The sequence below is a fragment of the Catharus ustulatus genome, chromosome 3 (assembly GCF_009819885.2).
Source record: "Catharus ustulatus isolate bCatUst1 chromosome 3, bCatUst1.pri.v2, whole genome shotgun sequence".
Lineage (NCBI taxonomy): Eukaryota > Metazoa > Chordata > Aves > Passeriformes > Turdidae > Catharus > Catharus ustulatus.
The window spans coordinates 3,240,368-3,266,774 of NC_046223.1; the positions used below are offsets into that span (position 1 = coordinate 3,240,368).

General features: G+C 38.0%; 1 protein-coding gene across 1 annotated transcript in view; it reads right to left on the reverse strand.

Moving 5' to 3' along the window:
- Positions 1–2,805: 2,805 nt before the first annotated feature.
- The window catches only part of LOC116994697 (ubiquitin carboxyl-terminal hydrolase 34-like), a 95,752-nt gene continuing 72,150 nt past the window's right edge, over positions 2,806–26,407 (reverse strand). Inside the window, 32 exon segments of the mRNA XM_033056585.1 lie at positions 2,806–2,990; positions 2,993–3,368; positions 3,370–3,437; positions 4,371–4,449; positions 4,451–4,519; positions 6,469–6,573; positions 7,568–7,612; positions 7,735–7,839; positions 7,931–7,979; positions 8,370–8,521; positions 9,050–9,124; positions 9,208–9,376; positions 10,425–10,510; positions 11,610–11,690; positions 12,894–12,959; positions 13,325–13,372; positions 13,470–13,545; positions 13,642–13,706; positions 14,608–14,703; positions 14,799–14,852; positions 15,672–15,750; positions 16,514–16,667; positions 16,984–17,156; positions 18,114–18,208; positions 18,876–18,953; positions 19,051–19,107; positions 19,196–19,342; positions 20,272–20,337; positions 21,335–21,498; positions 24,523–24,706; positions 25,834–25,954; positions 26,061–26,116. Of these exon segments, the coding sequence (XP_032912476.1) occupies positions 2,806–2,990; positions 2,993–3,368; positions 3,370–3,437; positions 4,371–4,449; positions 4,451–4,519; positions 6,469–6,573; positions 7,568–7,612; positions 7,735–7,839; positions 7,931–7,979; positions 8,370–8,521; positions 9,050–9,124; positions 9,208–9,376; positions 10,425–10,510; positions 11,610–11,690; positions 12,894–12,959; positions 13,325–13,372; positions 13,470–13,545; positions 13,642–13,706; positions 14,608–14,703; positions 14,799–14,852; positions 15,672–15,750; positions 16,514–16,667; positions 16,984–17,156; positions 18,114–18,208; positions 18,876–18,953; positions 19,051–19,107; positions 19,196–19,342; positions 20,272–20,337; positions 21,335–21,498; positions 24,523–24,706; positions 25,834–25,954; positions 26,061–26,116 (3,423 nt within the window).

Consider the following 26,407-nt stretch of genomic DNA (forward strand, 5'->3'; position numbering starts at 1 on the left):
ATACACTGTTCTACAGGTGCCAAGAATGAACTGAATCTTGGTTTTTAGTTTCTCCAACACATCCAGATTTTTTTTTCTTGTTCTCAAAGGGATCCTGCCCCACAAAGCACCGCCAGTGTTTTTAATAAACACAGGTTCTCATCCATCACCTCAATAATGGAAGTGTTGAATGGAATCCAGGACACTTTAGGACATGTGGACCTGCAGAGTGAAACTGCTGGGAGCAGGGGCTTGACATTCCAACTGTATGCATTTCAGAGGTGAATGGCTTAACTTTTTTCCATTCAATTTTGAACTAATTCTGGTCTCATGGACCAAATCCCCACTTAAAAACAATTAGATGTGCTCCAGAAATGCATTTGAGGTTTAGTTCCATCAGAAAGAAATCCAGTTTATGTGTTTCAGACCACTCCTTGCAAACAAAGGCACAACAGGAAGGAAAGAAAAGGAGAACTGCCTCAGGACAGCATCAAAGGAGGGTTCAGAAATATTAATCACAACTGCAGCTGAGTACACTTAAAGTTATTTCTGGCTTTTAACCTGTTGCCTTAACACTTTTGAACTACTAACAACTGTATGACTGCACTCAGCCATTCATTCCCAATTACCTGTAATAAAAGAATGACACCAAAAAACCATAAATTTACTCCGCCTCAGTATAATCTGTTGGTGGCATTCCCTCTGTCCTGAGAAGGAGATAAACAATTTATTGATCTTTTTGGTGCTAAAAAGAAATCTTATTAAAGCTGACAGGAGAAGTACCAGGATGAGATGTTTGTTATAATTAAATAATGAAGTAATACCTCAGTCATCAGAATCAATCCTCTATTAAACACAACGAGAAGTCTGTCTTCATCAGATTCTAACAATATTCTGAAGGCACTAGGAAAATAATCCAAACATTGAGAACACTGAAAATCACATCCCAAGCTTTAAATTGTTATACTCATGCTGTTATTTTGGAAAGAACAAAGAATCCCCCAAAAGAACAGAATTCTTCTTATCATTACCCCCACCATTTTTTAATTTAAAAATGCCTCTGCCATCGACCTCCTTTATGTTATGGTAAGTAATTTATGAATAACCTTTACAGAAATATTTCCTATACAACCCCTGCAGATGATGTACTTTGAAACACAGAAGTTTATGTTTCTTAAATTATACATTTACATAGATTCAGTCAAGCATATGTTTGGCCTTTTAAATGTTCTGAAAACATTTTTATCAGAATATTTTATGCTTACAACAGACCAAAAAGGAAAGGATTATGCTGATGAATGGTTTCTTTCCACATAAAGATTATTTGGGATAACGTGGCTCTGCTCTGTGACAGCTGAGTGCATGGAGCCCCTCCAGGCAACATAGTCTGTCCTTTCCACCAGGGTTTCAGTGCACCAACAGTTCTGTTTAAAAGCCCAGCCCTGACCTACATGCACAGGCAATTTATAGCTCGGCTGTGAATGCCTCAAGCAGCACTTTCATGCTGTACTTCCTAAGCCCAGGAAATGAAACACTCTCTGAAGACATGATACAATAAAACTGTCCCACAGGCACAATTTCTACATCACATTTCTGCTCCAAAGTAACAACTACCTACAAGGGCAGCTGGAACTACAGTTCTGCTTGTGGGGGGAGGCTGAGGATGGAATTCCAGGAAAGTTGCTGGATGAGCACAGGGCTGTACCTTATGAGAGTTGTCCAACAAGAGCGTCCGTCCAAGCAGCGCAGGTAACAGCTTATGGTGGTTTTCTTAAATTGCTTTATGTCCTCTATCTCTTCCTCTCTCATGTCTGGCCTCTGAGCTACAAACAGTTGCATGAGGTTAAACAGCTCTTTCTACTGCCTAAAACACAGAGGAAGATTTGGTTAGTCAGCTCTCTCACTATAGTGTGGTTCACACTTTCAGTTATACAATCAGATGTTTTGATGCTTGCCAAGAGCACGGCTCACTGTAGCATTTATGTGTACATCTTATGTACAAAACAATCTGAAATCCCCATCCTTGGGATCAAGCATTCAAAAAGCTGCTTGTGCCAAAACCTGCGCAGTCCCCATATGCCTGGCAAACACTAAACACAAAGGAATCACTCAAGTCCCTTGCAAGACAAACTGAAGACTTCTGAGGCGAGCAACAGGGCTGCAGAGTGTAAAATTTCTCTGTGAGCTGATCTAGGCAGAAGCTCCACATGGAAGATTCCCTGCATCCTCCTCATCTCCATAGTGATGGGAAGCTTTGTATTCCTGTGGTCCCTGCACACCCCAAAGGATGCCAAAGCAATATTCACTGTGTAATCGTTCAAACCCAGGTCTCCTCCAGCCTCTGTAAGCCTTTGTTTGAACATCACACACGGCCTACTTTAGCCAGCAGCAGAGAGCAGGTGTCACTGTGTTACTGGACAGCAACAACTCCCAGGTCTGCCACAGGTATGTGGATGTCCCCAAGAGCAACCAGGCTGTCCTCCCCTGGAATGCCACAGGCTAAATGTTGGCCCTGTTCCAGAAACTAAAAGCAAAAAAAAACCTGGGAATTCCTCCACCTCTGTGGTGACACCATCAAAGCTTATTCCTTGTTTTCTTATGACTAGGTTGGAAAACGAACAGTGGCAACACCAGTGCCTGCTCCCAGAACAACTACTGCTAGGAAAACCCAAACCAATCCCCCCTAAAAGTCTAAGCCAATGGATCTAAAGACACAAATTACTTCCACACACAATACTTTCACCACTGGGTAAGTTAAGTTACATGGGACACTGGGTGAGAGGGGGACACAGGAAGGCTGGAGTGGTGTGGGTCACTACTCCTGGGTTACTGACTGGCGTGAGGGGTGAGGTTTCTTGAAGGCCCCCACTGGATGTTCTGGTGAGAAGCCAGCTGCCTGGTGAAGGCAGGGGACTGCTCGCAGCACAGGCGCAGGATGCCATAGTAGGCGGGCAGCATGCCACGGTTGAAGAGCACCACATCCTGGTCGTCGTGGTCCGCGAGGATGTAATGAAGGCAATGTTCTTGGTCACCACGGGGTTCTGCACGATAAGGCGCACGTTCTCAGGACAGTCCACGCACACGTTGTACCAGAAGGACAGCAGGGCCTGCTTGTTGTGGTTGGTGGCGATGGCCGGCTCCGAGAGCTTTGGTTGGAAGAGGTTCCACAAGTCCATGAAGTAAGTGGAGAACATGAGCTTCTCGGTTTTGGAGATCAAACAGTACGTCATGAAAACTGAAGTAGGCACCAGTTTGGTGGTGCCGTGAACGGCGGCGTCGACGTAGAGCTTGGCTCGTGAGAGCAGGCCAAGGAGCACGTTGTAGACTGGTGCAGAACTACTGTTGGTGTCAGGGCTGAGGGGCAGGTCCCGTGTGGGGATGTGCAGGGACGCGCGTCGATCGGAACATCTGACGGAAGGAATTGCTTGGAATAAGCGACACCAAGAGATAGGCTGCAGCTTCAAATAAAAACAGATTTGTTACGCCTTGACAGTGACATACCTGCTTAAACAGCCATGTAAACAGCAATTAAACTGCACTGCATGTTCCATTTACAGATTTCAAAGCATTTCACAGAATCTGGTATTGCTATATTCACACTAGGAAAAAAATCCAAGTGGATAAGAGTAGCACAAAGCACATTAAAAGGGATGTGCTACCTACATCCCTGTCTGCTGCCTGGTTCTCCCTGTGCTAACACAATGCATCCCACCACAGACTGTGATCCCAGATCCGATCACACAATGCACAACCCAGAGGTTTTCCATGATTGAAGTTGTCCCTTGGTCAATCAAGAGGTCATTACCTCCTCAGAGATGTTTACCACTGGAGCCTTTTGCAAAGCTGTACCTCCAGTTTTTACATCTCCTTCAGCCACAGAAATGTGTTAAAGGTCAGTGGCCTGTACTACTTTGACAGTGGAGTCTCCTTTGTTAAAAAGTTGACACAGGGAGGCTGGAAATGTTCTCTGGCAACGTGAAAGTGTAATTCCAAAGAGCCAGGATCCCCTGGAATATGGGAGAAAGCACAGGCAGCTTCTCCTTGATCCACAAGTTCAAAGGACTCTGAAGATTACTGTGGAAGAACAGCATGTACTACTCCCACCTATTGTAAAGCCATGTGATGGACACAATGGAAAACCTCTGGAATTCCCTCTTTTCCTTCTTTGGTTTTCCTGAACCTTGCAGATTAATCACTTAAAAATAAAGAACCTACCAATGTATCATTCAAGGTACCAAACTGGTAACACCTCTGATGAGGCACCACAGTTACCCTAAGATTTTTAAAATCCTGTAATTCTAAAACAACTGGAAAAGGAAGAAAAGACCAACACAGGAGCATGCAACTCGCTGCAAGAAGTGACAAGTTTTCTCCAATTAAAATCCACTTACAAGTTCTCACTCGAGGGTAGTTGTGTGCCAGGAGGAAACGTTCAACCCAGTTCTCCATGTTCTGCAGGACCCAACTGTTGAGCGAGTTTGTTCCGAGGTGTTTGCACAGCCAGCCAATCCAGGCACTGTGAGGGGTTGTACTCAATGACCTAAAGGAAAGGGGAAAAAATCAAAAGGAATACATTAATCTTCCTACTATGCAGTGACCAGTAATAAAAACCTCTGAAATCACTTTTAACATTTCCTTTTAAAATCACTTAGGGCACCTATTGAAGCACCTACAAGACTGAGCTGCTCTGCGCACAAAGAAAACCTCATTAAATTTCACTGGTTTTTGCTTCTGAACCTTGTTCACAGTTCTGAAAGTTCAGTCTAAGCCCAGGAAATTACTCTGCCTATTCTTTCTGCATATTATGAGATATTCAGGAGTTGAACTATTAAGGAGTAAAACGAACAACCTTGTCTTTATAAACAAGTACTTTTCAAAAATATCTAACACCAAACCTTAACACTGAATAAGTATTTTTATAAGTTACATCAAAAGAATATAAATGGTATGCAAAGATGTTCATACAGCTTCATGCTGAGGGTAACTATTACATTTTTTTATTGAATATACAATTTTCAAGGAATAAATTTATCCAGCACTTTCCAAAGGCAATGAGTGCTGTTGTGCAGTCAGTAAACCTTCAGAGAATAAGGAGAAAAATGAGGCTTCCTGTGTTTTTTCTCGTTCTGTGTAGCTGGAAATCTGTTGACATGAGGTCAATAAATGTAGTTTGTTCTTCTGTTAGTTTTTAAAGACTACTTTCTTTTTACCCCAAGGCTCAGGTGCCCAGACAAGAAAAATTTTACCCTAAGGAATCTGAGGTAGTAACTGGCTGCTGAAGCTGTTCTCAGTTCCTTTACACCACCTGAAGAATATGAGCAGCTGACACGACCATAACTCTGCTTATAAAATTGTTAATCTCATTCTTAAAAATAAACACCTTAAGAACAATCTCCTTCCTTAATTTAGAAATGAAAATTGCTCTGTCAGGTTTCCTGGGTAATGGCTAGAGGGAATGTCCAAGAAAGAGACAATAATTTCTCACTGTCTGCAGAGCTCAATCACTTTTTAACGACTTGTAGAAGCTGGAGAGGCTCTAAAAGTAGATTCGACATCCCAAGTAGAATTCACTGCTGGGTCTCACATCCCTGCCTGCACAATTTATATACCTGGACCTGTGTCAGCAGCTGGGTGTCACTGTTGCCCCTTGAGATGTGCTGTTTCATCTCCCTTTACCTGAGGTGCAGCAGTTACAGCTCATCCATCACATCACTTGTAATCCTACAGCTCTCCTGACCAGGAGGAAATCCTTTGAACAGCAATCCATGTCCCATCCCACAGTGCTCCATCCCCCATTTTTTAAGGGAATTAAAGGGAATGAGCTGGTCCTCAGCAGTCTCCAGGTTGGCCAGGCTGTTCTCAGCCAGGAATAAAGACAGCAAATTGTACTGGGAACTCAAGAGAGCAGCGAGGTGAAGAGAAAGCTTTAATTGCTCATCCATGGCTCAGATCAAGGAATTCATCCCTGTGCCAATTTGGTTAAGAAGTCTCTCTCTCATTTTATAAACAAAAGCAAGGTTGGTCCTTGCAATTATCCAGTAGACTCAGTTTAGCATTATTTTAGAAGAGTTAATGGACATTTTACAGAGAATCAAAAATGTCAAATGAATATTCAAGGAATCTGTACATAAAGGCAAAAAAATCCCCACAACCAAGTGATGGGTGTTGAAACATTTTACAGGCCTTGCAAAAGGATAACTGAGAAAACTATGTGGAATCTGTATAGAAAAAGCATTCTAGGCCCTTATTATGAATCAAATAATTTCTCATTAAACTAAAATTTGAAGTTAAACTGAAAGAGCCATTAACCCTACATTAAGTTGCAATAGAACTTTTTAATGTCTATTGGCTGTAGCTTTTTATTCAGAAGAGGAATGGTAATAAAAAAAATAATGGACTGATGCAGGAAGGATGACAACAAAATGCAAAAGAGACATAAAAGAACAAGAGAAAGACAATTTAGCTTCTGTTTTATTTTACATATTGTACCTCCCATATCCTCTGCAGAATGTAAGAAGCAAAGGGTGGCATTCCTGGAGGTCCACCAGCAAATTCCATGAGCATGGTGAGCAATTTGAAAAAAGGATTGGCTGCCTGTAATGCAGAAAAGGGAAAAACATCCAATTTAATCTATTGAATTTCATCCATATTTTAAAGAGGTTTTTTTTTTTAAAACCCAGTGTCTGTAAGATTTCTATGAACTTCACATATAAACATTTATAATACTTTAATCCCTTACTATTTAATCTGTACATAATCCATATATATCTATAAATTAAGCCACTGGTTACAGTCAGTGCAAAGCAACAGGATAATATGAGACAGGATCAGTTTAGGAGAAGTCATAGGAAGCATAGATATGTATTATATATGTATGTATGTATGTATGTATTATAGGAAATACAGACATTATTCTGGAAAAAGGAAAGAATAAGCTGTCCATAAGAATTCCCCAATTTATCCTGGTTTATATTTACAGCAGACTTCACTAGCTCAGGTAAATTATTATTTTTATGTACTTATATAAAATGGAATATGAATCCTGGGAAGTTTATCCAAAAGCATCCCAGTTTGAGGTTTTACACTGCCAAGACTCATCTAGCTTTTAACAACATTTCAATGAAGTGGTTACAACTATAATTATATTTTTTGCATCTGGAATCCATTTGGAACACTCAGTATTTCTGTTATTACCAGGGCAGGAATTTACTCTGAATGAGAAATGTGTTTTCCAGCACAGAACTGCAAAACAGTGCCCCAAATCTTGAACAGCCAGATAATAAGTAATTATCTCCATTTATTCTTACACAGTATTTTAATGTTACCAACGTTTTAAAAGAAATTCATACCGGTGGAGAATCTAGAAATGGTATTTGATTTGAATAAAACTTTCATGCTAAATAGAACAGCAAATTTCTGTTTTATAAAACTTCACAAGCAGTGCAGTTAGACTTCATTTAATGGCACAGAAACTCCCACGGATCACCATCCACACAAGATTTTTGATGAGCAAAAAATGATTTCTGTGATTTAAGCCAGGAAAATATGACTACAGATTATTTACTGGACAGGTGGTGTGTTTACATACCTCAGGAGTCAGCTTTGCTATAGATGTGAACAGCATGGACACAATCTGAAAAGAAAACACACAAAACTCACTTAGACTTGGGTTTGTTCAGTTAAAATAATAACAATTATCCCATGACACTTATGGGAGGAGATTTCAATAAACAGCTGCAGATCCCTGCTACTCACATGCTCTGCAAGGCGATTGTTGTACCGGCACAAACTGAAAATGAGGTTGCACGTTTGCCTGATGTTGATCCCATCACGGATATGTTGAAATAAAAAAGGGAAACCCTGCAACAAATAAGCAGATACAATACACTGCCTTTAGCCACACACCACAGAGGGTTTGGGAGGCTAAAGAAGTAGTTTTTAACTTGATTACCTTTCCTCCTGTCAGCGCTGCCATGTCATTTTGTGACAAGGTCAAATGCCTAAAATCCAAAAGAAAATTATCATTTCACTTCAGCCATGATTATGGTTAGGGACTGAGTGCTAGCTCATATTCTTCAGTATCACGATATACAAGAGACAATAAAGGTGTTGATGTAAAACTTAACCCAAAAAAAAAGTTTTACTTGAATGAAATACAAAAAGGAAACAAAAAGTGGGCAGTTGAATGTTCAAGTATTTAACCCAAGTCTTTCACTTGGTCAACAATGACAACCCCTTTGTAAGTTATTAAAAGTACAATGGGCTCATACAGAAGCTTACTTATGCTGTTAAAAAAGCCCATAACAAAACTCTCAGACAAACCCATAAAATCTGACTCCTTTTTGAACTATAAATTCTAAACTGATTTTGGTTTTTTCAGAAGTTCTTGCCTTTCTGAGCGAGATTGTTCCACCAGAAGAGCAATCAGGGCAATCATCTTTTCAAGAGCAGCAGGCCTGTATTTCTCTTCTGCTAAAGAAAGGATATCTTCTTCTTCCTCCTCTTCCTCCCCTTCTTCCTCAGAAAGCACTTCAACCTGTGGCTAAGGAAAAAACAGAGAACTTCAGTGTGGACATTTTGAGCCTTCATTTCAAAAGGCCTTTGCATATCCTGTCCTTTATTCCTAACAACTTCATTAACTTGCATGACTCAAACCAGGCATCTAATCAATTGATTTTCACATTGAAACATTCATTTTGCTAAAGCAAAATTGTATTTACAAATGCAAGAGGAAGGCTGGCTGAAGATGTGGCCTATTCAACAAAAAAAGCAGATAAATTTAAGAACCTAAGTTGTACAACAGGAGCAAGTAATTAATTGTTAATAGCATTACCATTAGTATCAAGTTAAGGGCAACTTTAATTGCTTTTACTCAGTACCTATTTCTATACTAAACAATAATAGTCAACTCAACATATTTTTTCAATATTATATTCACTTAAGCGTTGAAAAAAATGGTGAAAGTGAAGCAATTTTAATTTAACAGCTGATAGATGAGTCAAGACACGCAGCAGTAATGATCACAGATGTAAAACAGGAAAGATTAGTTATATAAAATACTCAAACTTACATTCTCAGGCCCTTTGGTTCCCATGTAGAAATGGACCATTGTGGATATGGCTTGCAGAGAGAGCAAGAACTGGCTCTGAAAAACACAGCGATGGAATTACATGAAAATACATCTGTGCACAGACAACAGCAACCCCCCAAATCCAAGGCTGTACTCACTTCCTCCTCTCCCATTTTGGCAAATTCATAAAGAAAGGCGAAGTACTCGGTGAGGTGTTTGCTGTGGGGTTTGACACCGTGCTCCATGATGGACAGCAAGGTCTTCACGAAGCGCGTGACGCACGAGCGGCTCCCAATGTCCTCCACGGGCCCATCCATGTCGTCCGAGCTGCCAGCAACAACAACAGCCAGGTGGGTATTGCACACAGCACACAGAGCAGAAAGTCATCCTGAGCCAGTCCAAACAAAGGAATTCACCACAATTCTTGGTCTCACCCCTGTCCACAGCCTGGATAACACAAGTCAACCTAAGGGAGCATCTGGCACTTGAAATGTTCAAAGGTTCCTCAAATTAGTGTTGTGAATCAAGATGCTGTTCAAGAAAAGAACTCTCAGAACAACAGTACTGGAGTTCTCCTCTTTAAAATCATCCTCTTGGTTTGCTTGTTGAATTTAATGAGAGTGCAATCATAGCTATGGAACCAAGGCAAGGCACCCTCCTGAACACACAGAGCACCCTGGCCAGACTCAAGTAAGGCTTCCAAAGCAAATTAAATTCTACTTTTTGCCCTGAAAATTGTGTCTTCATGTCCTGAATTTTGATATGGCAGCACAGTTACTACTAACTCTGCCATTTTTGCTCTGGGGAAAATTTATTACCACAATCACAGCTTTAACACAAGAGGGGAAAGAAAAACCACTTCTTTCTTCTCATCAGGTATCAAAAAGAGTTCAAGTAATTCATAATTGGAGATAAAGTGACAGTTTTCTTGATAATAAGCAGAGCAAAGGAGAATCCAAGAGGGTTCTTCCTCCTTTTTGATAAAACCTATTATTTAGTTATAGGATTAACTGCTGATCTCTGAACTCTTTTACTGGATGTACAAATAAAAACTTCCACCTTGCCTCCAGATCCAATTCACAGTAGGATTCTCAAGTCCAAGGAGTGAGACTTACACTTGCACTGCCCAAGTGACAGGGAAAATAAAGACTATGTTGAAAACCTACTCTAAGGGAGCAAATGTTTCCAACAAGTTGACACTGCCCTCTGCAAGCCTACTGGTATTTTTAAATCAATCAGAGCAGTTTGGGCAGAATAATGAAGAACAATTAGCATTATTTCAGCTTCACATGACTGTTTGGAGTGACTCATTAATAAAAGCAGCTGCAGCAATGCATGGAATAACGAAAAGAAGTTTGCAGGGGGTTTATTTTACCAGTCTTCCATTCCTGGCTGCAGATAAAGGTGTGCATGTACTGGCCTCAGCCTCTGGATCACATGGATACACAAGCGCTGGAACATCTGCAAACAGAGAAGGGAATGAACTCCACACATTCAGTCCTTTATGAAAAGGTCAATATGTCATTCCTAAGCAAAGAATATTCTATCCCACTGCCAGCTCTTCACAGGTTCAAAGTTTGAAAGACAAAGCTGAGATTGTATTTTAACAGAAGAGTCAAATGTGGTTTTTATGAACAGATCTCACAGAGGAACCCTAAATCCAGCTTTTAATATTGGTGCACACCAAAACATGACACTATTTTTTTTTCTTCTATCTCTATTTTCTGAAACATTTTGATATGTTTGGCAAGATTTTTTTTTAATTTTGCTGCTGGCTTATAGGAATTAATGTGAAAATTTGATGGAAATTCCTTCTAGTAATTTTTATTTTGTCAAGCATTCACGAGGAGATCATCTTGCCTAAGACCTTGCACAGAGTCTTCCCATGAATTATATTATTTTACTGATGCACTGCATATAACAACTGTGTATGGGTCTGTATGGAAATCACTTTAATAATCAGAAATCCAACTGAAGAATTCAGGTGAGATAAAGTTAACTGTTAGAGTTTATATGTTAAAAACTTGCAAAGAAAGTACACTTGTAAGTGACTATTAACAGTTGGATTTGTGAATGTCCATATACTACTAATATAAGGGTTTTTTTAAATAGTATTTTCCAGAAAAGGGTACTAACAAAGCTTTGTGACATAATATTGTAAAATTACCTTTGAGGAGTACTGAATGTAAACAGTTTGATTTTGTGTTTGTTTGTTTTCTGAAGGTGGAGCTTGATGAACTATTGCTTAATTAATTCAGAAAAAACCCAAATTTTTTAATGCAGAGTGTTCAGATTTGTAGAGATCACGAGGGAGTTGTAGAAACCTTGATTTGCATCTACTGTGATTTAGTGATCCTGACTGTACAGCTATGCTGGTGTTGTTTCAAACACTAACACTCCCATGGCCAAATATCTTCTCTGAATCATTTGCAAGAATGGAGAAGAATCAGACAATTACAGGTATTCAGTAGAACTGTCAGAATCACAGCCATCATAATTGTCTGTTTCTGGTCATGGCTCAAGCAGTCACCTGACTTGGAAAGGAACATTTTTTTCTTACCTGCCTCACAATCTGATTGGGACACTTTATTAGAATCTGCATTGGCCACCAATCATCATCAGCCATACGATCCAAAAACCACTGCAGAAGATACATACTGTGTTAGTTTTGTTCCACACTTGCTCTAGTCCAATCTTCTTTTTTGCATGATATTAAAGTCTGAAGAGAAATCGATGTTACTATTATTAAGGAATAGGCAAGCTTTAATCCAAGGGAAATCTAAAATGTCTTCTGTGCATGAAGGAATAAAGAAATAAAGATCAATAGCAATAAACAGCAATATAAATTTATATCTGGTATCTTCTTATCCCTGTGCTCTGCATGCCATTAAAAAATTATCTGGAAGAATACACTTAGCCTGCAAAGTGGTATCAACCGCATAAAAACCTATGCTTACAACAAAGCATAACCTGAAGCATCTTGGAGAAGAGTGATAGGATTAAACAGAGCTTCCCAAGTTAGATCCCTTTTGCATTTTAACATGTGGAAAAGCCTTACAGCCTCCGGAGACCCAGAAAGTATAAAACTAACAGAGGATGACTCATTCCAAGTCAGACTCAGCAAATAACACAGTTCATCTTCTGACTCCCAGAATTTTGAGTCACAAGGAAAGCCAGTTTAAAGAATCAATGTTCTTACTACTATTTCAATTGTACCTGAGTATTCTTTACTATATTAAATGTCTTCACTCAAACATCTTAGGACTACACCCTACTGAGACAACTGTACACCCAAATACTGAATGTCACACAATTTATCAACCTAAAATCAATTTACTAAATAAAAATTGATTTATAAAAGAATAATGGATTTAATCCTTTCTACTGAACAGTCTAGGGCAGGACACAGTCTGTGCTGGGCTCATGTACATTTAAATTATCACAGAAACACTCCCAAACTTTTCTTCAGTATCTCCAAATTGCTTTCAACAAGACCATAGCGAGTTCTTTGTGTTTCTCTTGTGTGAGTTAATTTAAGCACATCTTCACTACACAAATCACTAAATAATAATTAATCAAAGAAAGAGTTTGTGACACTGGCTCTCCGTTATTTCAGTGACAAAATTACTTTGGCCTGTGGTCTCAATATAGGTTTCTGCAAACAAAAGTTAAGTCATTCCCCAGGATCTGCAGTAATCAGAGGATGAATTTCATCTCACAGAGCACAAATATACCAAATACAGTAGTTCATAGTCCAAAATATTCCAGGGATACGAACCTCCAGGAAAGTTAAACAATATATAGAAAGTTGGTTTGTACTTTGCTGAGTTCCTAAGTCACTTACTTCACAAGCTGCCTGACTGTTATTAAACTGTTTTGTTAACAGTTCAATCCACTGAAGCATTGTAGGCTGTGAAAAGAAATACAGAAAAAACTGTAACTTCAAATAATGAATTCCAGCATAATCTTTAAGCATTTCTAAATGGTTCAGTAAAGTACCAAATCTTAAGAATATATTAAAAACAATAAACATTTTATGAATTACTAATACATTGCACATACAGATCAATACCAGTCCATACATTTTTTACACACACATTATATTCCATTCTGCAGTGCTGACTATAAATATGATAAATTACACTAAACATTAACTTTGCATCATATATGGTAATTTTACAGCTCAAAATCCCACTTTTAAAATGGCAAGTACAGATCTGCTTTTCACTAGATTCATGCAGCTATTTAATGAAAATTTACAAGTAAATCGAATACCTTTTCCTTTGAATGAATAAATGTCTCTAGTACAAAGGAAGTGCTTAACTGGAAAAAAAAATGGCACCATTAATTTAGAATGCACAAATTAAAATGTCACCAAGGAAACAGTTAATAGAAGAGGAGATTCTTTGGAAATCCTTACCTTTGCTGTCATCAGAGAAACCGCTTTTGGATCTGGTAGTGTACTTGGGATGCTACTACACAACTGCCACATAAACCTAGAGTCAGTAATTTTATTTGTTAATTAAAATAAATAATGATAATCTGCAAGAAGAAAAGAAGGATTAATATTATGTTTTTAAAGAAAAACTTACCCAAAATATGTATGTTCAAAAATGTTCTTGTCTTGAAGGAACTGCATGTTATCATGCCATATCCACTGAAGAAAAAATGCTACCATCAGATACAAGAAAGCAGTTTATTTCACTACTTAAGCATGATTTTAAAAATATTTAAATGACTCCAAGGTTACAAACCCCCAAATTTTTCTGTATGAAAAATTATTTCTGAAAGCACTTTCTTTAATTTAAAGCTGTTTTATTCGTACTATCCCGTGCATTGGTTTTTGCCTCCCATGCAGAACAGAGCTTTAAAACTTCTCTTTCTGTGGTCTCACATTGACAATTTCATTATTCAGACTTTTGGGTTAAAATTTCGAGAACAAAAAGTTTAAAAAGAATCACAGTGGAAGTCTAACCCAAAGCTTGACGAGCTCTGAGAACTTCTGATAAATTCCTAGAGAGTAATATTTAAATCTCCATTATTAGACCAGAACAGGATTTCATGCCACGTCCCCTGTTCTTCTCTCTAAAGTGATGTTTTTGATCACAACAATTCATAGTGATTTTCACAGCAATATAGTTTAAACTTTTAACCTGATAAAATCTATTAATATTTTTAAGACCAAGAAGGATAAAAGCATGATCAGATTTGCTGGCTAGGAATGAAACGACATTTTTAAATTAAGAATCTAAAATGTGGCAGAAGCTGAAGCAACACTTCTGGCCAGAGGGAGCAGGGACATTACATTTTCCAGGTGGTAAAAAGAGATTTATCCCATATACAAGACAGAATGAGAAAACATCTAAAATTCACATAAAATGTAAATCCTAATTCCCTTCCTATGCTATGACAATCTCCTAAGGAAGATAGTGAAATGAAAGGATTGTCACCTTAGTGATTTAAATTATTTTTCCTTTCCTATGTTTATTCAGATTTCTGATGTGTTTAGGGCCTCCTAGAGTGTTTTAAAATTGGTGTTAAAACAAATCAACTTGTACCTCCAGCAATTCTGATGAAACATCAAATTTGTAGTCTTTGCCATTTTCCTCCTCTGGCTCCATCCGTTTATAAAACAGCATGTAAGCACTGTGTGTCTTGGAGAAAAAAACATCTGTATAATTTTTGCTTTGAGAGAGAAATCATGAAATCAGAAATATAATCACAAAACAAGGGTTTGCAAGAGAAGTACCTTTTCAAAGGAGAAGTCCATAAACTTATCAGTAACAGAATCATAAGTTTTTGTCTGTCAGGAAGAAAGCAAAACCATTAATTACAGGTTTTTTAATGCTTTAGTTTCTGTTTGTGATAGTTCACTTGCTGCTAATTTAGTTCTTGCTCAAAGCAGTCTTGTTTCCTTTTTTCTTCTACAGTGGCCTCTTCTGAATTTTCAAAGCTACTATGCAGCACTCTACCTCCATCCCAAGCAATTTCCTGGCTCATGCATCTCACTGACACATCTTCTTTACAGGCACCTAAAGGTATTTTATCCATGTGCCAAAAAAAGGAATTTTTTGGATTTATTTCATATTGTCTTTCCCAGAGAAGTTGTCTTATTCACAGCACTGTTTTAGTAAGATACTGTGTTATCTATAACGTGTTTTATATCATGTACACAGCTATAAATAATGAACAATTCAGGCACAACCTGAGAACATTTGAGTGTTGTTTGTAGTAATAACGTGTAAAAGCAAATAATGTGTCACAGGCAGTGACATAAAGCACAGACAAAGATCAAAATGCCCTCTTCTTTTCCACAATATACCTAAAGCTTGAATTGATTATTCCTTCATCAATACTCTGAGCTAAGCAGCCACCCTGAGCAAGGATTCCTAAGTTAGCTTCAGACTCATTTTTTTATACCTGAATAAATGGTATGATAAAAACCAGATTGAGTAAAGAAATACCTCTTGTTTGGAGAGACACCTCACTAATTAACTTTGTTTCATTAGTAATACACTTGTGACAGCTTCCTTTTAAAATCTCATACAAAGACCTGAGTTGTATCAGGTTGTAACAGATACTGGAAGAGTTGAACATGACAAAAATTCAGGTCACAACTTACAGTCATTTCTCCACCAAAACATTCGGAGGCAAGCTGGGCAGAATCGAAGGGTTTAACTTCAGCATCATTGAAAAGGTACCTGCAAGGTAGGAAAAAGCTTTCAAACAACTGCTGCTCTTCTCTAGGGGCAAATAAAGCCTAATGAGCACTTCCAAGGATTCCTCAGATTGAAATATTCCTGTTAATTTCTAATGTCTTGTTTAGATCCCAGCAAACGAAAATCGTGTCCGGAAGTGACTTCCTTCCAGTAGCAACAAACAAGGAAGTACTGTTGTGGATCCCCACTGGAACAGGGATTTGGTCATAGACTGGTCCAGTTTCAGAAATGCTCTGGCTATTCTAGAGAACAGGAATAGAGGAAACCTTGTCTCCTATTCCAGGGTTCCACATACAAAACCAGCAAGCAGAGCATTTTCTTCTTTCTTCTTTCTCCTCCCTGCTTTCTTCTTTCTCCTTTCCATGCCCATGTCCCTTCCTTTTCCTGAATTCTACATCCAGAAATGTAGCTGGAACCTCATCCAAGGTACCAAGCAGATTTCAGGAAGGACAATCTAGGAAATCTTTTGCACTGAAATAATTAAAATCCAGTCCCACCAGGAAGCAATCCTTGGTTGTGCTGAGGCCAGCACAGCATTCCCTGCCACTCCTGTCTCTGAGAGAACCACACAATTCTCCTGGCTACTGATCCATAGGACAATAAATTAATACCCTTACAACTATCAAATTCCAACATCCTGTGCTTTCCAGAGGAACCTACAGGATGTATCCTCCATATAACTGCATCTAACAAAGCCAACAAGCTTTAGTTATTAAAAATATGGAAATATGAAGGCATAGCTCACCACTTGTTGTTTTTGTAAGCATGAGGATTAACAATATCCCTGATAAAACTGTAGTAATGCCCCCCATCTGCTGTTCCTGTGTGAACTGTCACACCAATCAGGTCATACTCATAACTCTCAGTTTCCTTCAGATATCCACCATCTTCCTTAAAACCTGAAAGAATTCAATACCATATTTAATCAGTTATTTCCTAAACACCCAAACTTCAACATGAGCAACAAATTATATGCAACTACTTGCAACTCCTCTCATACTTTACCAACAAATAAGATTAATTCAAATTAAACAGTATTTGAAAGTGAAAACTGGCCATTTTTCTTATGTGAAATACACTGTGACTTTGGGAATATAGGTCGATTAAAGCTATGTTTGATTTTATTTGCTTCTGTTCTGTATACAGGAAGTGAATACACAGAGAAATACATAGATAGAGCACCCAAAGCTTGCTGAAATCATTTTATGAGCAAACCTTCTTTCCTGTCGTTTTTTCCCATGAGGAAATCTTCAGTGTAGGGTGTCATATCCAAACGTAAAGGGAATGAAAAATGCGTGTTGACTTTCTCCTTCATCATGGTCACCATATTAAATGTATATCTCATGGTGTTGAAGCTTAAGATACGAGGTAGTTTCTTAAAACATGCCCTGAAGGATCACAAATAAACATGATTTACAAAAGCTTAGCAGGGTGAATTGTATTTTCACAGAGATTTTAAACATTTATTTCAAGTGTAACACTGGAGATCTGTTGCTAAGACATAAATATAAAATTCAGCTCTTAAAAGTGCCCCAGAGCAGGGCAGACTGACTGGCAGCAGGAAGGTCAAATTTAGCCCATTAAACAATTCTATTTAGGTTGTCATTGTACCTTGGAAGAAATAGCAAGTTTACTCATTCATATGGCAGGAACCAGTTTTCTAAAATAGTAACATAAAATAAGCCATGAATGAATTCAACAATTCAAATCCCCTCATTGCAGGGAGTTACCATCTTCCAAAAGACAAATTTCAAGGCAGAACATCTCCTACATTAAATCTCATTAAATTCGCAATAATGATTTTCAAGTTAGTTACTCTCTCACCCATGTCATTTAAAACAAGGTTTAACAACTCTAACAAAGAAATTTCTTAGCTGCAATACCAAGACAACATAAAATTTTAATTGACTTTCTCTTTATAAGCAGACTTTGCAAAACATGAAAACATTTTTAAAGCTACAGATTTCAGGTAAGAAATCCAGGGTGACATGAAACCTAAGCAATTATCCTGCATAATGAGTAACCAATCAACCTCTGAAAGCATTTAGTATTTTGAACCTAGGACTAATGTTTCAAAAGGTACTAATTTCTGTGGTTTTTTAATTAAAAAAGGTCATGAACATTTTCTTGTGTCTTTTGCTAAGAGACTAGATTCTTTGTTTCAGAAATTTGATTTCCGTCTAATTCCTCATTTGCAAAGGGATCACATCCTTACAGGCCTACATGATATAAACTGAATGAAAGAGCAGTCCTGCTCCATCTAAAGGATTACTGTTACTGCAAATGGAATTTCAGTGATTTACTCAAAAGAAACATTAAGAATATATATTATTTCTTAGCCACACCTTTTCTCAGCCCGCACTTTCTTCCCACAGTGAGAACACGTGTACATGTTGTCACCTTCCAAGGTGTCTTTAATAGTTACTTCATCAAGAGATTCCTACATGGAGCAAACAAAAAAGGAGTTTACATTTATCTTGGATATTCATATCTTGTTCTTACATGGCCTGCTTTCCAAATCCCTCCCTTTCAATCTTACTTTGAGTTTAATTAACATTTCTATAATTTATGAAAATAAAGCCCCAAAATGTTTCACAGAAGAGCACACACCTGACTAAGAAAACAGTTTGACAGGAAAACCAGTTCCTAACCCACACACAGAATTAAGGAAGCAACTCATAAAAATGATACTCATTAATTCAAGCTTTCCCAAAGAATTCAAGTCCTTTAAATTCAAATTTCAAGTGTAGGGATTAATGGTTGTTTAGAAAGCTTGGAAACACAGAATTATGGATGTGTAAGTTTTAAATTAACTTAATAGGCAGTAGTACTTGTAAAAGTGAAATCTTTTGACATTCACAGTTCTCATATAAAATGACCATAACACGTTTAAAACAATTAAATAGTGATTATCGATTGTAAAATAATAGTCAATGACTACTGTCAGCTCCAGCTGATGGCACAGAACAATTACCTCATAATATCAACCTCAAAACACCCCAAAACTGGAGTGCAGACAAAAAGCATCAACACCTTCAAGCGTGTGCCAGTGTTTTATGCCCTTTGTAACTGAGATCTGAGATTCACCTCAGCCTGGCATTACTCACATAAATATTCTTCATATCTGCCACCTGGCATCTCACTGTGTAGAACTCCTCAGCTGTCTGACTCACATGCTCACAGTCCTAAAGAAAAGCAAGAGAAAAGCAATGAAATAACTTTTCTTTGAGAAGTTAGAAAAAAATTATATTTAAAAGATCAGGCAAGAGAAGGAACACTTACCAAAGAAACGACGTTGTTTGTGATAACACCTCCAAACAAACTTTTCACTGTGTTTTTCTGTGAATGAATGAATAAATTCTGTCAAGGAAATTTGAGCAAATCTGTAAGTTTTCAAGCTCCCTTCTGCTCCCTCTTAAGAACTCACCAGTTCTGGAGACATTTCCTCTATTTTTGTTATTAGGTCAGTGAAGAACTCAGTCATGTCTTTCTGCTCTCCAGTGTTCAAGGGCTGCTTATCCATGGTGTAGGTTTTACAGAAAGGCCTTGGGTTGTAGGCCTTACATTCACTTTCCTTTGGATAAAAGATACCAACAAAACCAAATCAACTCAATTCCTTTTATTTTCAAGTTACACAGATGTACCACACACACATATATGAATATCTGTTTTAAAAAGACATCTTTTACATACAATATGCTTATTAGGTAGGAGAGTTTCTTAAATGTTTCTGCTGAAATGCAAAGGAGTTTTTAACTAATTGATAACCTTTATCATTATACCAGTGAGTAAAGTATCGTTAGTAAAAAATATTAAAATATTTAGCAAATACTTCATAAAATGAATCATTAAAATATCTTGGCTGAAGATGTGACACGTGCAGTTTCTGCAGATCTGTTCAGACACAAAATAAAATATGAGACCATCAGCTTGTATTTACATATTTCTGGACACTGCTGACTTAAATCTTGCCAAGTGCTCAATTCTCATTCAGACTCCTCTATGTTTTCATCTAGATTTTCAGCAGGATGTGTTTAGCCAGAGAAAAGAATTTGCAGTATAAAGCAATTCTTTAGAATATCTCCCCCTTCCACTGCCTTGCACACTGGGAATGCAGAACTTCTTTACTCTGTTCTCTTTTAAGGATGTACGGCAGGACAGCACCTCCTGTAAATATTGCCTGGTTTAGGATAAAGTCTTTCTTCAAGATTTAAATGGTAAGTCTTGGTATGACTTTGGTCCTATATTTTTTTTTGCTTATGTGAACAACTAATTTAGTAATTTCCATGATTCATGGAAGGCATTACAAGTCGAGATTCTTTTCCCCACTTGTCTACTGGAGCAAGGAAAATGCAATGAATGAAAATAATGTGTTTTATTTTATCACCAGAGAAACTCCACCTCCCCAACACCTCTGTAATTCACTGACTGACTCACCTGAAACACGTGCAAACAATCTCTAAAATAGGATAATCTCTAAAAGACACTCTTTTTCACACCTACCATTAGGTATGTAAACATCTTCTGGAGTTCCAGTAGAGTGGTCTTGTGTTTCATATCTTCTGAATACTAACAGAAATTATAAAAAAGACTTGATCTTTTTGCTTATTACTTTTCAAACACATACATTAAAAAGATGCAACATTCAAATAAAAACCTAATTACTTTATTACAGACCATTAGAAAAATGACTGTGTATGTAAACACACAGTGTATTATCTTACATTTAGAATTTTTACACTTATTTTACACCTTTTTGGCACATCAACATCAAATCTGAGAAAAAACAACTCTACTTTCTAAAAATTTATTGCAGGTAGGAACTTTTGAGAAAGGATTACAGAGTATTAGTGGTTTTGGAATAATTTTTTTGAATTTTAATTTAATGTTGTGAGGGTTCTGAACAGCCCTCTCCATAATGCATTTCCTGTGCAGACCAGCAGCTTCTCTAATTTAGCTTTTTATTTGCATTTACAAATGGCAAATGCAGGAGTTATGTGACAAGAACCAGCAATTAACAATAACAGAAAATGATGAGGTCAATGCCAATTAGGGTGTTTCACACATTCCATCTGTCCTGCTGATGTCAGGGATCAAAATGATACTTTCTGTCTTACAATGGAAGGATAAAAGTGGTAATATTGCATTTCTGAAAGTTAACTAATGTGTGATAATTTACAGGACCTGCTGTACTTCTGGTAGCATGAGATATGCGCCCTGGAATTTTATAAACATTCATGAAAAAACATTTGTTAACAAAATGACAAATCAGCAGTTGAAAAACAACAGGCAATTCACATAAACCCAAACCTGAATCAACCTAATTGAAAGCAACAGAAATATGACTTTTAGATCATTTTATTTCAGTGCCACCTTAAGAACCTACCATATTAAATATTTAAGAAAAAAAATATCTTCAGACACCAGCAAAAGAATCCAACTACACAAAAATCAGTCTAAGTGCTGAAGAAATATTCTTTTATCTAGATGTAAGGGTTAGAAGTAAACCTGTATTCTGATATTTCACTGATTCTGAATGTAAATTTCTATCCAAGCCTCAACTCACCTTTGCAGTGAAAATTGCTTGTCTGGCCTCTGGGATCATGTACAGCTGCTGAATAGTGGAGGCCAAGTAACACGTGGCTCCAAGGTTGGTCAAACCCACAAACCTGCACTCAGCACGAACATCATCGTGTGGCCAATAATCCCACTTGTAAGGTGCATGTGAAGCTGGGAAAAACAGCAATCACACAATAAATTCAAAATGCAATTTGCAAAACCAGATATACAATGAAAAGCTTGATGTTCACACTAATAAAATGTCACCTGGTTATGCACTGTACATTTACAGACATGAGCCAGACTGCCTGATCCTCAGGAAAATGGATTCTATATCCTCAGGAAAATCTTCAAAATCTTTGGACAGAGCAGCAGCCTTCCTGCCACACCACTTTGGGCTGCAAGAGGCTCGCTATGCTCTCCAAAGCACAAGTGACTCAGATTAAAAAAGTCACTTTCTTTTCCTCCAAGTTTTCTATTCCTGTGCCAGATGTAGCGATGGATTTCTTACACAGGGAGGCACTAGACAAGTTTGGCAGGGCTGAGTGACTTTTAAAATCCTTGTTCTGATATGGCTGCCAAGAAATCAGAAGAATGGGAAAGTTCTTCTCATCTGCCAGTCAGGGAGATGGTAACCAGCTCAGACAATCTTCCTTAATATGGAAGAAGTTGGACACAAACCCCTGCAAGACATCCAGCTTTGCTATTCATCCCCAAAAATGCCATTCTCTGAAAACAGTGTGTCCCACAAATATTTCAGTACCTCTGCTGAAGTGTATGTTCAGATAAAGAGGGGGAAAAATCCCCAAAAAATAGTCTGGATTTATTTTGCAATCCATAAAAGCTATGTGGGGTTCAAGATTTAAACTTTAAATCTTTAATTATTTTGTCACAGATGAAAGGTTTATTAAGGATTCTTCTCAATCCACACTATCAGATAGAAATTCAGGAAACTATTTGGCATCCTCACATCTTCAGAGACCAGACCCACAAGATGTTCTGTTGCACAACAAATACTAGTTTAATCTTCATTTTGGCATTGGCACTAAAACAACCACTAGCCCTGAAGCTCTAAGGAGGGAAGAAAAGAGGTTTAATTCTCCTGTTCCAACAAATCTCAGTGGTGTGACCTCGGGTTACCTGGGCTGGTCAGCCACTTGAAACAAAGCTCCCCTGCACATTTCACCTCCTAAAGAAGGTCATTAGCATGGGAGAATAATCCAAAATTGCCTCCCTTAACTGCAATCCCTAAATTACAGCATCCTAATTCTCCCTTTCTCATGTAAGGACTCCACATCTCTCACTGCTTAGAGCTCATCAAGCTCTAATTGCAGAGCAATCAGTTGACTTCTCTGTACTTCACAAAGCAGCTGGGAGGATCTTCCACCTCCTTCCATCTGACAAAGAGCATGCAGGAATTTGACAAGGACTTTCTCAGGACAACCCTGTGTTCCCCACCCTGGGATTTTTTTAAGTGACTGACTTCATTTGTGTAATAAAATCTTTCCCTCTTGCACAGGGATTTTAAGTAGAAAGGCAAATTTGAGGCTGGTTGATGTCTATCTTCTTTATTCCTCACTGTTGTTATAGAAACCAGCTTTTTCTCAGGAAGAGATGGGGAAACTTGAAACCAAACTTGCAATGTTCACATTCTATTTTAAGCAAACTAAAGCAGATTTTTTTCCTCTCAGAATGATCGTGCATTTCTTTTTATTCAACCTTCTGATGATGCTCCTGCTCCATCCATAACACCAGACATGATCTTCAACTTGCTGGAAAGTGAAGCACCTACTCTTTGAACTGAAGGGGTTTATCAGTCTTTAAAGAAGCAGAACTCCAAAACACTGCAAGAAATGTCATGAACAACTGAAGATACCTAAATCCATTCTTCAGTAAGAGCAACCTGAATAAATTGGGAGCCCTCTCTGTTAAGAAAACACACTAAAACCATAGACAGGATGGAAATTCCTAATATTTCCCTTAATGTTTCTCCTAGGAATGATGGAGGGATAGGCTGAAGACTAGTATTTTTGAAGACTAATAAGATTAGTGGGGTAACAAAGTGGAAAAGCCCAGTTTCAATAATCTTTGCATCAAGGAATAAGAAACCCTTAAACAAGTAAGGTATCACAAGTCCTGTGTTGGGTACACATCACAGAGAGAGCAGCACTGTGCCCATTGTAATAAAATTAACATTCATCCAAGTGAGAAATAGGATATGGAGCAGGAACACAGAGCAGATGGCTCTGGAGAACTTGGGATGGAATAAACAATCTAAGGAAGAGTGTTTGGAAGAACTGTGGTAAATGTTACAGAAAACTTCAACACCAAGGAATTACTGAGATTTGGAGTGAGGAAAACACTGATTGTAAAAAACAAATGACTGCACCTGGAGAGATAGAGAGACAACCTCAGTAGCAAACATAAATATCCAATATTTTAATAAAATATATTCTTCACAATATTTCTTCTGAGCACAGGAGACCTTGGAAGGCCCCAGGCATACGAGAATAGAATACAAAGCATTATTATGATCAGATTTCTCTTTTGCTTGCTGAATTGTAAGGCAAAATCAATTCCACAGATTATAATAAATTACGGAACCTCAGGTTAGAGAAATTTAAACTGGGCGTGTGAAAGCAAATCTAGCAAGCTCAAAATGCATAATGAGGATTTGCAAATCAAAGACAAAATATTAACTAACTTGAAAATTTGGTGATTTCCATATTATACACAGGAAGTGTGGTTCCAAAAGGCAGGAAGCATGGAAGCCAAGAGGCACAGCAAAACTGCTTTATGCAGATAGCAGGGTACAGACTAAAGTGATACCAGAGGTTCTGAAAACATGACAGGACTGTTCATAACTCCATTACCTCCATGTGGTTCTATACTTTGGTTTATGTCTAAATATTCTATGTTTCATGTTAGAAAGGAAAAAGGGAAATCAAAATCCAACGGTACCTGTGTGTACATGTCATTTTACAGGACCACACACTCTAAATAACCCATATTTAAGAACAAGTGATACAGAAATTATTATGGGATTTAATTTGGTAGCTGAGCAAAAGATACCATCACTCATGTGACACTACTCCAGGTGACAGAGGATAAATAGTAGAGCTATAAGGTGGAATTCCCAGGGCAGTGTTAGTGGCCATGAAACACTCCAAAGCTGTCTGTGCCTAAGGTTCTTACACTGCATGTGCTGTGCCATGACCCAGTTGTGGAGCAGCCTGTAGTTTTCCACAGAGCCTTTCACCATTTCCACCAGCAAGTCGTAAGCAGCAGCCCTGGAGGAGTGGGATTTGCACTTTGGCTGTTGTCTGTCCTTCAGACTGGGCAGCAAGAACAGGAGATTGAAGATGTCCCTCAGAAACTCCTGGAAAACAGTTACATTGGCACATTTAGCAGCTTGAATGTATTCTTAAAAGATAAATCATATATTAACAATTTTCTAGGAACTTCTGTAGACTTCCTGGACCTCTATCCTGCAGGACTTTCTGACTTGAATACAAATTCTGAATCACAAATTTCAACCATTCATACTGCATAAAGGGCACTGTAACCATATTATAGTCTAAAGCAGAACACGCCAATTGGAAAATAATAATAAGATATGATTGGTTTTATGACTGATAACTTGACAAACCAGACATGGATTTTCAGTAACTTTTAAGACTAATTTCTCAAGCTTTTGTAAAGCTTTCCATGCATCCAAGCTACAGAAATCTCACCTTTGCATACCTCTATTTTAATTTCCACATCCTCCCCCACACTGCACTCTGTGAATTGAATTCTTACTCTAATTTAATCTGCAAGTTCTCCATAAGTAAAATACACTTATCCAGTAGAACAGAAGCAGTCTTTTAAAATGCTGTCAGCAATGTCACATTTGGACAATCAAATCACCTTAAGGGCCATTTTATGTTAACAGAATGAACAGATGAGAAACAAACAACATCATTAGACACCAGGGCCTACTTTCCAGCTGAAAAAGCCCAATAAAAAGTTCTGTAGAGTCCACACAAAAAACCCATCAGTCTAAATCAGTTTTACACACAATTTGCTTTTTTTTTAAAAGACAATGCAGTTCTCAAAGATAATATAGAAGTTTTTTAGCAACTTCCCCTGCCTCACCATTTTCCCACAATCTTGTAACAGATCTCTGCCACTGCACAGGCATAGAGCTTAAATGTTACTTTTAGATCAGACTGCCCAGGATCTGGTCAAAACCAGCTGTTGCTAATGACCTAAACCAGTTAATGCTAATCAATAGTAAAAATATTTAAAGATAATAAATGAAAATAAATAAAACTTCAGGGATGGAAGATTTCTATCCTGGAATTACACAGAAAGGGAAAGAACTGTATGTGCTACTTTTTAATAAAGGAATTTGTGTGGGTTTGTCCATCATCCTAAGGCTAGAAATATGACATACTATTGAGCCCTGCAATCACAACGTGGTAAAAAAAGAACTCTTTTCATCTCTTGCAGTGTCCTTCTCACCTGGCCTTCCCGAGAAAATTTGAAGGGTGGTTTGTGCTTGATAACACTCGTTGCAAGGCGAAGCAGCCCTGTGAGCCCATCGTCCTCTATGTTCCCATCCTGATGGTCAAGGATTTCTCTGCTGGATATGCACATACAGGGAGAGAAGGGATGTATGTCACAGCTCTGCCCCTCCAACAATAAATACAATGCAAATTCCAAGTGAAATTCCTGTGGGCAAAGCTCACCTCCGAATGCAGTCAGCAAGGTGTCTCGCCAGGGCATCTAAATCAAGCAGGGTTGTCTGATTCAAAAAAAAGAAAATGGAATACAAATGGGAAAGAATTATGGACTTCTTTTGGTGGAAATTTTATTACTGCACACAGAAAAACAAGAGGTAATTAAAACTCATTTTCAAGCATGCTCCAAGGTAAGTTTTCTAACTTACGCTAAGTGGTTGTTAACTGAATTTAACTCTTTCAGCTTTAATCAAATACTTGATTAGCTTCTCCTTGGAACACACTGCAATTATCAACAGTGTGTAAATATCACAGATAATTGCAGTACTCCCATGTCTGTGACCTTCAACTAAGTT